At 36.7% G+C, this 12,858-nt stretch overlaps 2 protein-coding genes across 2 annotated transcripts; both read right to left on the reverse strand.

The window, feature by feature from the left end:
• Nucleotides 1-66: 66 nt before the first annotated feature.
• LOC115770687 lies at nucleotides 67-848 on the reverse strand. The gene is made up of 2 exons (XM_030716077.1): nucleotides 769-848; nucleotides 67-702 (listed from the first exon to the last, which is right to left on the reverse strand). The coding sequence occupies exons 1-2, from the start codon at nucleotides 832-834 to the stop codon at nucleotides 154-156; spliced, it is 615 nt and encodes a 204-aa protein (XP_030571937.1). The 5' UTR covers nucleotides 835-848; the 3' UTR covers nucleotides 67-153.
• Nucleotides 849-9,548: 8,700 nt separating this feature from the next.
• Nucleotides 9,549-12,618, reverse strand: LOC115770785 (homeobox protein 5). Its single transcript, XM_030716205.1, has 2 exons — nucleotides 11,801-12,618; nucleotides 9,549-11,338 (listed from the first exon to the last, which is right to left on the reverse strand). The coding sequence occupies exon 2, from the start codon at nucleotides 10,634-10,636 to the stop codon at nucleotides 9,707-9,709; it is 930 nt and encodes a 309-aa protein (XP_030572065.1). The 5' UTR covers nucleotides 10,637-11,338; nucleotides 11,801-12,618; the 3' UTR covers nucleotides 9,549-9,706.
• Between the last annotated feature and the right edge of the window lie 240 nt (nucleotides 12,619-12,858).

Below are 12,858 nucleotides of genomic sequence, written 5' to 3' on the forward strand. Positions count from 1 at the left end.
AACGACTATATGATTGAGGTCCAATAGGAATTAACGCTTCCAAGTCAGCAAGTACACACATACATATATCGCTCGAACGCTCTATTTCTGCAAGGGTATTTCAACTTCGGCACACCGAAGAGCACTGTTGTATCTTTAGGGATATTTTTGGGCTCAGCCCTCTGAGACGACGACCTGTGTGCTTTTGTATCTTGTCCAAGCCGCATCCGCCCGCTGCAGATACTCGGCAACCTCCTGATTCTTGGCCAGCAACTGGTGTTTCTCCAGCGCCAACTTGAGCAGTACGAATTCCAGGGTGCGCACACCACCTGCTCTGCCCGGCAATTGCAGGGTATCCACCAGCGTGAGGTACTTGCGCAACTGCTCCACATGCTGGCCAAAATGCCCGTTCTCCAGGCTGGCATCCACATCGTTGACATAGCGCAGGGTCTGCTTGAGGCGTGCGGCCAGTTCATCGCTGCGTCCCACCAGAGGTGACAGCTCCTGGTTGAGCTGCTGCACCACACGCTTTGTGTCCATTAAAAGCTCCACTGCTAACTCATTGTATTGATCCTGCTCAGACCAGGCAGTGGTCGGCCCCAGCTCATTGCCCTGAATCGACACCAGATTATGATCCACCAAGATGGTTTTATTAATGGTTTCCGAAGAGTTTTCGGGCTGCTTCACATTGAAATCCAGCGAAAAGTGAAACACAACATTTGCCTAAGGATTAATGGATAATAAGACTCATATGACAAGGTGCTACTAACTAGGATTAGTTAGACCTACCTGGCAGGGTTCCAGGGCGCCAATGCTAAGGATTAGCCAAGTGGCAATTGTGATTGTTCGAGACATCTTCCAACTTAGCTTGAACAAGTTCTACTGGATTCTCAAGTTCGATGCGCGACTGATCAGACCATTCACTTGGGCTTATCACGCCACACACAGAGAGTTCAATAGAACTGATAAGAGATTTTTTCTACTGAATGAATGTCAGGCGGTCGCCAACAGGGCTCAATTCTCTGCCAGACGATGCCCAAGTCACGTGGATTGCATTCGTACACGATTTTCAAAAAACTATGAAATTCGAGGTTCCATCGCTGTGGGAAACTAAATAGCTAAAAATGTATATCATGTTGGGATTATACTTCATACCTCTAAATTAAAAAAAAGAATTTTAAGAATAGTAAAAAAAGAGATCAAAAGTCTATCTATATACTTATCTATATGATACTAGCGGGTATTGCCCGGCCTTGCCCGTTGCTTAAGCCCATGTTAGTCTTGCGGTGCATTTGAACCGCATTTGCCACCCAAGAACGTATCAAAGAAATGCTCACAAAGATCCTTGAAAATGATTATGAAGCTGATCGGACAAGACATAAAGTTTCACCAAAATAATTTTAAATCTTTGGAAGGAATTTGAACACGAAACGTGATTATTGAACGCCATTACCACCAAGGAGGAACGAATTTTTCGAATAGTGTGAAACACCCCTCCTCCTCCCCTAAATTTGAACAAAGATCTTTGAGGTCGATCCGAACATTTCATGCAAACGATTCCGCGATTTTTGCACACATTCGGGTGGAATTTCTCAAAACCCCGTCTTGTAACTTTCTAGCTTTTATGGTATGGGCTAGCCGTTGATCGCCAATCAGTTATCAGTTTTATATATAGAGAACAACAAAAATTTAATATCCTTCGAAAATATTGTGTACAGTATCATTTTTACACCCTGAACCCATTCAAAATGGGTATAAGGGTATATTGTATTTGTGCAAAATCCAAATGTATGTAACAGGCAGAAGGAAGCATCTCCGACCCCATAGTGTATATATTCTTGATCAGCATCAATAGCCGAGTCGATCTAGCCATGTCCGTCTGTCTGTCCGTCCGTCCGTCCGCATGTATGAACACAAGGATCTCAGAACCTATAAGAGCTAGAGTTTTAGATGTAGGTGCTCCTAGCTCCCGCGCAGATCGAGTCTGTTTCCGATAATCGATAACTTACTCCGTTGCCAAGCAATCGATAAAAATCGATAACGATATCCTGTTTTTTGCGAAATTTTGGTAAATAATAAGAGCTAGAGTCACCAAACTTGACATATAGCTTCTAAAATAGAATATATCTATATGCATTTGATATTGGAAGAAGAGGGTTCAGGGTATCCCCTAGTCGGGAGCTCCCGACTAGAACCTCGTACTTGTTAAATTAGACAAATATAAAATGTAGGTGGCATCCTTCAATAAAAATTAAATAGATATAGAAATAGATAAATTCCGACACAAAATGTAAGTTATACGTAGTCTTTAATTTACCACTTTATCTGACAACAACGAACAGCCCCTATTTGGATGTCCCGCAATGTGCTGTGTGTATATGAATAAATAAAACCTTATGCACATGTATGTGTGTGTTTAAAGCTTTTGTTTTGAATATAAGAATCACATCAAAACGTGAGTAAAACTGTAAAAGCATTTTATACCTATCTATGAATGTATGTATGTATTTATATACTTGCATGCGTATACATGTATATGTATACATGCATGTATATCACAAGCACACTCACACGCACCTATATTAGTATATGTATATATGCATATGTATATGTATATTATGGTGTTTTGCTAAGGCTTGCCGCAAGTCACGTATGCCCCCAGAAGTCTTCGTACTTAGTATAGTAATTTTTTTGGTGCAGATCAAAATGGAAATAAATATACATACATACTTTTAATATACATACATAAATATGTACATATGTACATCTAAATAAATTTGAGTTAAATTTTACATTCATCTTTTCTTCAAAAACGTTTAATTCAAATTACATTTTTTCAGTGTTTCTTGTATCTGCTAATGTTAATTAGTTTGAGTTTTGACTAGTCTGATATTTTAAGTACATATGTATGTATGTACATATGTGCATGTATATGAGCTGATTTCTGCAGAAACGTTAAAGTGTGCAATTAAACAACAGGAGCATAAAAATATGTGTATGTACAAGCGTATGTGTTTTTTACATTAGTATGCACATGTGAATGTATGCATGTTTGCACTCATACACTCACACACATATATGCATTTGCATCAAGCAGCGTCGCCGGCTGCGACGTCAGCAACAGAGCAAACGCCATTTGAGGCGAAAAGTAAAAATAACAAACAAAACAAAAATGAGAACAAAAAAAAAACAGCAACGGGCAAATCAATAGTAGAAATTGCGCAGCAAAAATAAATTATTCCATAGCTTTAAAAAGCCGTTGGCATACGCGCCTACAAACAAATACACGCATAAACAAAAATACACAAAAGCATTGTACGTGGGCATACGTACGTACATACATATGTATGTGTTCCAAAATGTATTTTTATATTTTTCAGAGTTTACGTATGGCGCACAACTACAAAAATACATACATACGCTCGCATGTATATGTATAATATGTATGTGCATATGTAAGTATTGCCGTCAGAGACCAACGCACAAAGCTTGTAAAAATGAGCGACGTCTACATGCGCGTTTTGTGCACGCGTGTTGGGGTATATTAATGCTTATACTTATACGCACTTATAAAAAGACGCACGTACATACGTACATATCTATAATTTGTAAATATGTGTTTTTGTAAGTGCGTATGCCTTTATGTATGAATGTATGTACATACGTATCTCACAGATACCAATTGCGTAGACACAAATACGGACCACCGCTTTGCGCTTGTCATGTTGTTTTCAGTTATATTTTTTTTAAACAACTATGTCTGTATGTATGTATGCATGATTATATGTGAACTCGGATTCGCTATCGTAATGGTCTGCGAGAGGGGGGCGCTATAAGTTGGAAGGCGGGCACGCTCGAGACATTTGCAAGCCAACATCAACGCGACGTCGCGCTATGCCTTAATACAAATGCACACATACATACATATGTATGCATGTGTGTGTCGGCCCCCTGTTCTTCTGTGTTTGTCTGCACGGCTGCTTGTTGATTGCAATTATCGCAAGCAGAGCTATAAACGAAGAATAACAGCAAAAACAAAAAAACAAAACATAGTTGTTGTTTACGCGTTTGCTTCAAATGACATACAAGTGTACGCCATATATACATGTATCCTTTTAAATACAGACATATGTTTGCATGTATGTATGTATGTAGATAAAAAAATGTAATTAGTTCGCACTCATGGAGATCAGCACAATATAAAAAAAGCATTCAATACTAGCTTAGATCCCACGCGTACTTTTGTACGAATGTGTGTAGGTCAGCCCATCAGCAGATTGAACTTTCTAAAGCGCATATACATATGTATTTACATATGTAAATATGCATTTACATATACATACAGTATGTCAATAAAGTGTTTTACTCACGAAAATAACTCATTTTTTTAAAAGAGAGATTTTTTGTTCGCATCTAATTTATTTCGATTTTTTGTTTTTTCTAGAACTAAAGGCCATAGAAATTATGTACATGTACTACGTACAATAACAACTTTCTTGCACGGACATACATATACATACATACATACAATATGTATCCTTTAGTCGGTCAAAATGTTCAGTTTCAAAAATTGTCCCTTAGCAGGACAGAAATCTGGAAACGAGAGTGATCAGTCAGAAGAGCTTTGACTGATACCGATTTATATATGTATGTAGCAAAATAAAGTATGAAGGTATGCATACACATACATACATACATATACATACATACATGCACATGTATGGGTGTGTATATTTCCACCGAGCATGAAATTTTGTTTTTTTTCTCTGCGTTGTTTTTTGCATGAAACGATTTCGCATGTTGAAATTAATGGGAAACATACATACAAATATATGTATTGTACACATGTTATGTACATTAATGTGTGTGTATGTTTTGTGTCTGCCCATACACGTGTCTTTACACACATATGTATATACATACATACATATGTATGTATGATGCCCAAATCCAGTTTTTTATTTTGCGACAGCGTTTAATAAACAACTTCGAAGACATCAATTCTTTCTCTGCTTTGTGTTTCTCTTCGTGACGAGTTGAAGGTGCTGCGAGGCACGTTTACAGTTTCTTTTCGTGTTTTCTTTTGATCTGCCTTTGTCACAAGAGGCGAGCGAAGCCACCAGCAGTATCCACAAGTTTCTATACACACATACATACATATGTACATACCTATAACTATGCCAGCTAATACTAGTTTAAAGAAACCGTGTGAAATGAGTCATGTTTATATGTATGTGTGTACGCTCGTATGCATATTTAGTAGAGCGTAGTAGACCAGTTTTATTTATTTTGTATTTATCTGAATTTTGTTGACACTGTATTGCTGGAGGTAGCCGTGGAGGGGGTTTTACCCACTTACCTCCGAATACAAATTCAATGATGCCTGCATAACCTCCGCCGTGCCGTGCCACATCGCATCCGTTATCTGTTGTGTGGGGGGCCATTGAAAATTTCTCAATCTCTTTGTTTCATTGTTTTGGGGGTTGGGGGGTTTGGTTTTAAGGAAACGCATACGGGTATGGGTTAAATATTATTGGTTTGAGTGGGGGGTGGCTTTAATCAGGTCTTAAATGAAGCATTTACATATGAACATAGTTTTATTTTTTAAGATACAATCATGCTTTACAGATAGTGAATCACATTAAATAACTGCACAAATATGACTTTGGTTCTCCATATTTCTACTCCTGATTACGAATTCATGTTTAAAAACTTTTTTGTTTAGTCTAAAAGTCGATTAATTCCAAATTTATGGCTGTTTAATTTTGTTTGTAATTAATTAATCACGATTCCAATGTAATATAATTTTGGACTTTGGAAAAGTTGTGCCCTTTCACAATAGAAATCACGAAAGTGGACCTGGAATCAAATTGTTGGACGGCTGAAGACATTCGGCCAAGGGAACTATCCTTAGATGAGCTTTTACAGTGCTCGAAACGATGCGTTGTTCATCTCTGCAAGGGTATCTTCAGTTCCATCATGCCAAAAATAAAACAGCCGTGCATTGCGTGCAACCCTCTTGCTTCTTCTTCTTGTTGCAAATCGCAGCCTGACACAATTGTGTGCGTGTGTGTGTGTGTGTGTGAAGGGAACACATGAGGATAAGAGGGGAACTGTGTGAGGGGTGTTAAAATTGTTGTGTAAATAAAATAAAAACACAAATTTCAAGTTTTTTTTTTTTTTTGTTAATCATACAAAGCTTCAATAAATTTCTTTACGAAAGCCGTGTACAATTTATTTTTTTTTATTTTTTTTTCTATTGTTTTTGTTGGTTGTTCTCTTTTTTCTCATTTCGTTTCTTTTTTTCGACTTGATTTAAACAAAATTCCCATATTGCTTTTACAAATTTTCTTGAACTCGTTCTTGACAAATCTTTTCTTCAGTTGTGGTCCATTTACGGTGTTTGTGTGTTGGGGTTTTCTTTTTAACTTGGTTTTTAAATGTAATTTGTAAATATATAAACCGGATTTAAAATTATATAGCAAAGTATCACAAAAAATTGCAAATTAAATTGTAAATTAGATCAATGAAGAAATTAAAAATATATATATATATATATGTATTATACATATATTGTAAGACCGACAAATCTCTGCTTAAAATGATAAAATTAATATTCGAACTCCAATACAATTATTTTTGTGTTTGTGTTGTTACATTTCATAACGTCATTAAATAAAAAATTAAAATTTGAATGATTTTTAAAATGTTTTTTTTTTTCTCCATATTTTTTTATTATTTTTTTATTTAGCTTCGAATCGCGGTGCGACAAACTTTGCTTTGGGGCTGGCTCTTAAAGGCCCCTGAACTTTAAAAAGGAAATTAATTTGTACTGATTGGTGTTTATTTTTTATTTAAAAAGTTATCAAAGTTTTGCGCTCGTACGACTCGAAGGTAAGTAAAAAAAAACCAAGCACACATGTGCGCCATTTTGGTTCGGGTACAGTTTTTCTTTACAGTATTTCTGTTTCTCATGTTGTTTTGTTTTTGCTTTTGGTTTTTTTATATGTATTTATCAAATGTACGTTTTGCTTAAATTGACGTCCAGTAACAAATGTTTTTTTTTTATTATTTTAATAGCTTACACTCTTAAAAAAATGCAAAATTCTGCGCGACAAGTTCTCCTCTTCGTATCAACTGTATGTGTGTGTGTGTGTGTGTGTGTGTGTGTATGCATGTGTGTTGTGAGTGTGTTTTACTTTTAGTTTGTTGGCTAGTGTTGAGCACTGCTCAAACGTTTTGCTTGATAAAATACTCTTAGTAGTATAGTGTACATATATATGCATGTGTGTGTATGGTACATGTATGAGTATGAGTGTGTGTGTGTGTGTGTGTGTATGTATAGTAACTTGAAGAATACAAGCTTTAAAGCTACCAATTTCTATGACAACTTGCTCTCAAGTAAACCTAAAAGATAGTGCATGACTTTTTTGGCTTTTCTTTTCAACTCTTAAAAACTAACATCATATTATTTTCTTTTGTATAATTTAGCTGTAGCAAAAGGTTAAACAATAAATTTACAAAAAAAAAAAAAAAAAACTCAAATTGTGCTGGGTTTTCTCTCTTTTCGTTTGGCTTATCACGCAAGAGGCCAATTCAAATGTAAAAAAAAAAGAAGAAAAATAAAATATATATTAACAACAAAACTCACGCTGCTTTTCATAGTTTCTTTTCTTGTTCTTCTCATACGCAAAATACAAATAACTTTGGGATACTTGTTGAATGTTGGAAAGGGGGAGGGGGGGGGGGGGGGGGTACATAGGTTAGGTTGGGCACTTTTTACTTAAATAATTTACATACATATTAATTATTAACAATTAATATTAAATGCTAATAATGAAAATAAGGTACTGGGTTCAAGTGTTCTTTTTTTTTTTTGTTTTCGTTTTTAAAGTTAATTTCAATATATGAGCATAGTTTTACATAGAAAGTAGTTTATTTTTGTTTTGTTTTATCACCATCCTCTCTAACTCGAAGCATATTATCATCATTCCAACATATAAAGCGTGTTATCGGGGGCAAATTGCAACAAAGTTTCACATTCGTTTTTCAAATAAGTTTTCGAAATTGTTTATATTTTTGGTTTTTAGCTGGGGCGCAAATACAATTTATTTGGCGATTCAAAATAAAATGTTTGCGCCCGCGCTAAATGGCCTAAAATAAATAAATTGTATATAACATATGCAACTTTTTAAGATATATTTTTTTATACAGTTATAATATGTACAATTCAAGTAGGTTTAAATTAGAATTTTAAAGCCATTTTTTGTGTTTAAATCATTTTACAATGTTTTCTTTTCTTTTTCGAAGTGGACTCTCGTTTTAAAAACTAAAATTAATGGAAGTTGTTATGCTACAAACACATACACATATATATATATATATAAATATATATATATCAAATTATGCATACTAAATACGTGAGAGGCTGGCGCTAGAGTGTGAGTGTGTGTGTGTGTGTGTTATATGATATCTTAAGGTAGAGAGGCCGTTGAGTTATTTCTCCTTTAGTTGTAGTTGTAATTGTTTTAGGCAAGTTGAATGCATTTTGCGCTGCTTTTGCAGCGTTGAGTTGAGTTTGTCGTCTTTCATTACTTTCTCTTTCTTTCTTTCTTTTCTTTTTTGTTTTTGAATTAGTCTTTTGTGATTTGGTGGGTGTTATTATCATTATTTGTATTATTATTATTATTATCATCATGTTATAGTTGTTTAGATTTTCATTAATTTTCCATACTCTTTCGCTGTGTTTGTGTGTGTATGTGTGTGTGTGTGTGTGTGTGTGTGTGTGTGCTCATCTCTCAACAGTTTCTCTTTCTTTTTTAAGGTACGTTGCACATGTTGTCCGCTTGGGGAATATATATGTAAACATAAGCTGTACTTATGTATGCGCTTCTAGCGTCATTTGTTTAATTACTCATACATATTTATATAATTTATAATTTTACTTATTAATTACATTTACATTTTCAAGTCTATTTGCGTATCACGTTTATAAAACAATGTTCAGTTGTGTGAAGTTGTATCCGTTATACATACATATAGAGCCCTCCTCCTCTTGCTGTTCTACAAAATTCCTACTAGCCAAGCGTCCGTAAATCATTTTTATTTTGTTTCTTTGTTTGTAGGTTAAGGTTGTTGTTGTTGTTGTTTTGTTTTTGTTTAATTGTCGATTGGCCTTTCAAAGTTTGCATATTGAAGTTATAAGCTGAATTTTGTTGCTGGGTGTAGCTGCTGCTGTTGTTGTTGTTGTTGTTGCTGCTGTTGCCAACGGGGAATTTTGCATCTTTTTTGTTGTGTATCTTTTGTCGTTGTTGTTTTCCATTTGTTTACTTTCCTTTTAAATTTTGCAGTTTTTTTTGTTGTTTTTTTCTTTTTTTTTTTCTTATTTAGCTTCTCAATTTTGTTGCTGTTTTATGATACATTTGAGATCACAAACATTACTCATCGTTTTTGTTTTTTATTTTTTATTATTGTTTTTTAGTTTAAAAAAGTTCAAATTTTCAGTTTAAATGATTTGTATTTTTTTTTTTTTTTTGGTTTTTTTTTTGTAGTGTAGCTTTTACAATTTTTATATTTTTGATTTTTTTTTTTTGTAATTTTTTTTTCTTTAATTTTTTCCTCTTTTATTTGCCAGTCATTGACGGTCATCCGTGTTTTGGGTCCTCCATGTTCAGTTTATTGTGGTTGCCATTTCGCTGCGTTTGTTGTTGCAAATGTTGTTCCTGCGTTAGGACTGCACGTTCAGCAACAGCTTCAGATTGTGCGTATCAAATTCATCCAGAAGATTGCGCTTGGATGATTTAACCACGTAGCCGCCGCCGCCGCCGCCGTTTAGGCTCAATTTGGACGCGCTGCATCTGTCGCCGCGCAACAGGCTCTGCAAGGCGGGACCAGCACTGCTGGCCACCAATTTCTCCTCGGACTTGGAGAGCGTCCAGTGCTGCGGCGGCTTGGGCAGTGCCGTTGGTGCCGGTGCGTCAAAGCACTTGCTGCCAGCAAAATGCGTCAAGGCGGTGGGTATCAGTGGATGCTGTGGCGATATTTTGCCGCCCACACCAAAGCAAGGTGTTGTTGTTGGACTGCGGCGTTGCTTGCGTGCCGAGCCAAAAGCAGACGGCGAGAAGCCGCCGCCCAAAATGGTAGCCGGCGATTGGCGCACCAAGCTGCTGCTGCTTGTTGTTGTTCCTGCTGCTGCTGCTGCCGCCGCCGACTGAGGCGAGCGACCACCGCCGCCGCCGCCATTGCGCCTGCTGTTATTCGCAAAGAAGAAACCGCCGCCTACGACGGCCTGCTGCGGCGACTGACGCTGCTGGCGGCTACGCTGATTGGCGCCAGCGGATTGGCTCTGCAGACGTTGTTGTTGTTGCTGCTGCTGCTGCATGCGATTGTTGGGCGTGGTGGGGGCGCAGTGGGTGGGTGATGTGCTTAAAGCTTGCTGATGGAAGTGCTGATTGTTGAAGTTTGTACTGCTGGCAATACTGTTGGAATGTGCAGTTACCGTAGGTGTTGCGGTTTCTATTGATGTTGTGGTTGTTGTTGCTGTTGTTGTTGTTGCCGGTGGTGGGGTTGTGGCGCCCTTTTTCAAGCGTATGGACTTTGCTGCTGATGCCGTTGTCATTTTAATGTTGTTTCTAACACTATTGTGCGAGTATGTCATAGTAATTTCTTGTTTTCCGTTGCTTTCACTGTCAAAAGCTTTTCCAACACTGCTGCTGATGCTGTTGTTTCTTCAATATAAACTGAGCTTTACCCAAAGCGCACTCTCGCTCTTACTCTCTCTCTCGCTATCTCTCTCTCTCTCTCTCGCTCGCTCTATTCGCTCGATTATTTGTTAAAATTTCTGCTTTTTTGCCTTTTTTGTTTTTGGTTATTCGCTAAATTAATGCTTAACGTTAAATATCACACGCACTTAAAATCAATATTTTTGTTTTGTTTTTATTTATCGATATCAAACGCGAAGCTGCTACTACGTCGCTGCCTGTGCTCCTCCTCACCTCTCTCCGTCACCGTTGTCCTCGCCTATTTGATGCACTGTGACGATGTTACCGGACTCTCTTCTTCTCCTACTCTTATCGCTCAATCTCACAGTAGCGGATAACGGGCGGCTGCTCACGTAGTTCCTAATTGTATTCGTCTTCTTGTTGTTGTAGCTGCGTTCGGTTTGCGTCTCGTTTTGTATGTACAGTTTTAGTTATATACTTTATATAGTTTAACTTTATGTATTGTTTATCAGTCTGTTGATTTATCTCTGTTTTGTTAGGCTATCCTTCTTAGCGCTAATTTTCCAAACTCTCTCTTACTCGTGCTTTTTTCTCTTGCCTTATCGTCGTAGCTGACATCCAAGCCGGGGTCCCGGGTCCTGTTCATTGACGTAGGTGAAAATGGAAAGAAAAACAAACGGAAACAAGAATGTTGAGCAAAAACAAGTAACGTAACGAGTGCGCAGACAAATATGTACATAAAAAAAACACGACAGCACACACGTATGCGTTAATGCATTAAAACTTGCTGCGACCCGCATTTTATAAGCATGTATGTGTGTATATATCGTGTATGTTCTATTTACGTCCATGATTGCCACTTACAAAATAAGCACACGAGTTGGTTATTTTCTAACAGTTATTGTGGCAACCTCAATAATGTCAAAAAACAACAAAAAAACAGTAAACAAAAAACGAGCATTTATTCAGCTATACACGCACGTACATAGTTTTATTGCAGATTAATATAAAATTTGACGACAATGCAACGACGTCAAACGTGTATCAATGAATCAACATATGCAACACGCGTACAATTTACTAATACAATTGCGACTTACTTTGAGTTGTAAACCTTTTCACACCAATATTGTTGTTGTTGCTGCAGTCTAGCTCGCTCGCACACTCGCTGCTTTGGTGACGCAGTATGGGAGTGAAAAAGACGACTGTATGTGTGTCGCAGTTATTGATTGCTTTGCAGCTACGGGGGGTTTTTTCTTTGCCACTTTTGTTATACTGATTATTACAAATTATTTGCATTTATATTTAAGAGTTGCCTTGTTTTCACTGTTGCCAGTTCAATTAAATTTGTTTTTGTGATAGGTATTCTATAGGGGGAATTGTGAATTGTTTTTGTTGTCGATTTTCTCTAGTGGTTATGTGTGTGTATGTGTACGTATATATATTTGTATTTGTATGTATGTAAAATCACTTTCAAAATGGCGACGGGATGTTTGCTTAAAGGGATTCCGCTTAAAGCTTTCTCCTCTCACTTACAGACAAAGGCTCAAAAAAATCACACTTTTAACTGATTCTGATTCGGTTTTGCTTAACGTTGTTTTCTTTAGAATTTAGTGTTTTATTTTCGCAAAGTACACGACGACCATGGGCAATCGCAATCCAGTAGTTGTGCCACACAAGAAAAGTTTTGCTTTTGCGTTAATTTTTTTTTATTGTAATTGGTGCTTTTGCTTCTCGTTTTTCTTTGTGTGCGATTAGCTTCACTCGTTGTACTTCGACGCGTATTAAAATATTAAACGTTACACAAATATTTGATTTATATCACTTAAATTAAAGACATTTACAATATATAATTACATATATATATTTTTTTGCAGAAATTTTAATCAATATTCAACTTTTTCTTCTTAGCTTATTCTTGCGCATATGTACGCTCTTCTCAAATTTTCCACCATGACTAACAGTCTGTCAAAGAGTGTGACCGGATTATGACATGCTGAAAATACTGGAATTAGTGATGGAAGTGTGTTGCACAAGGTTGCAATTCAAGACATCGGACTCTGGACGAAGCATACAATAAGCAATGAATTGCAATAGCAACCTCAATCTTATTATGAAGTTCCTATTGATAGATAAATTCAAAATATATCATATACCG

Source organism: Drosophila novamexicana, unplaced genomic scaffold, assembly GCF_003285875.2.
Source record: "Drosophila novamexicana strain 15010-1031.04,08,12 unplaced genomic scaffold, DnovRS2.1 tig00004560-arrow-pilon, whole genome shotgun sequence".
In the NCBI taxonomy this organism is placed as follows: domain Eukaryota; kingdom Metazoa; phylum Arthropoda; class Insecta; order Diptera; family Drosophilidae; genus Drosophila; species Drosophila novamexicana.

Coding starts and splice junctions, on each gene's coding strand:
- LOC115770785 (XM_030716205.1), bottom strand. CDS start 10,636: ATGACATACTCGCACAATAGTGTTAGAAACAACATTAAAATGACAACG.
- LOC115770687 (XM_030716077.1), bottom strand. CDS start 834: ATGTCTCGAACAATCACAATTGCCACTTGGCTAATCCTTAGCATTGGC. Junction 703..768: donor GCGCCCTGGAACCCTGCCAG/GTAGGTCTAACT, acceptor ATTAATCCTTAG/GCAAATGTTGTGTTTCACTT.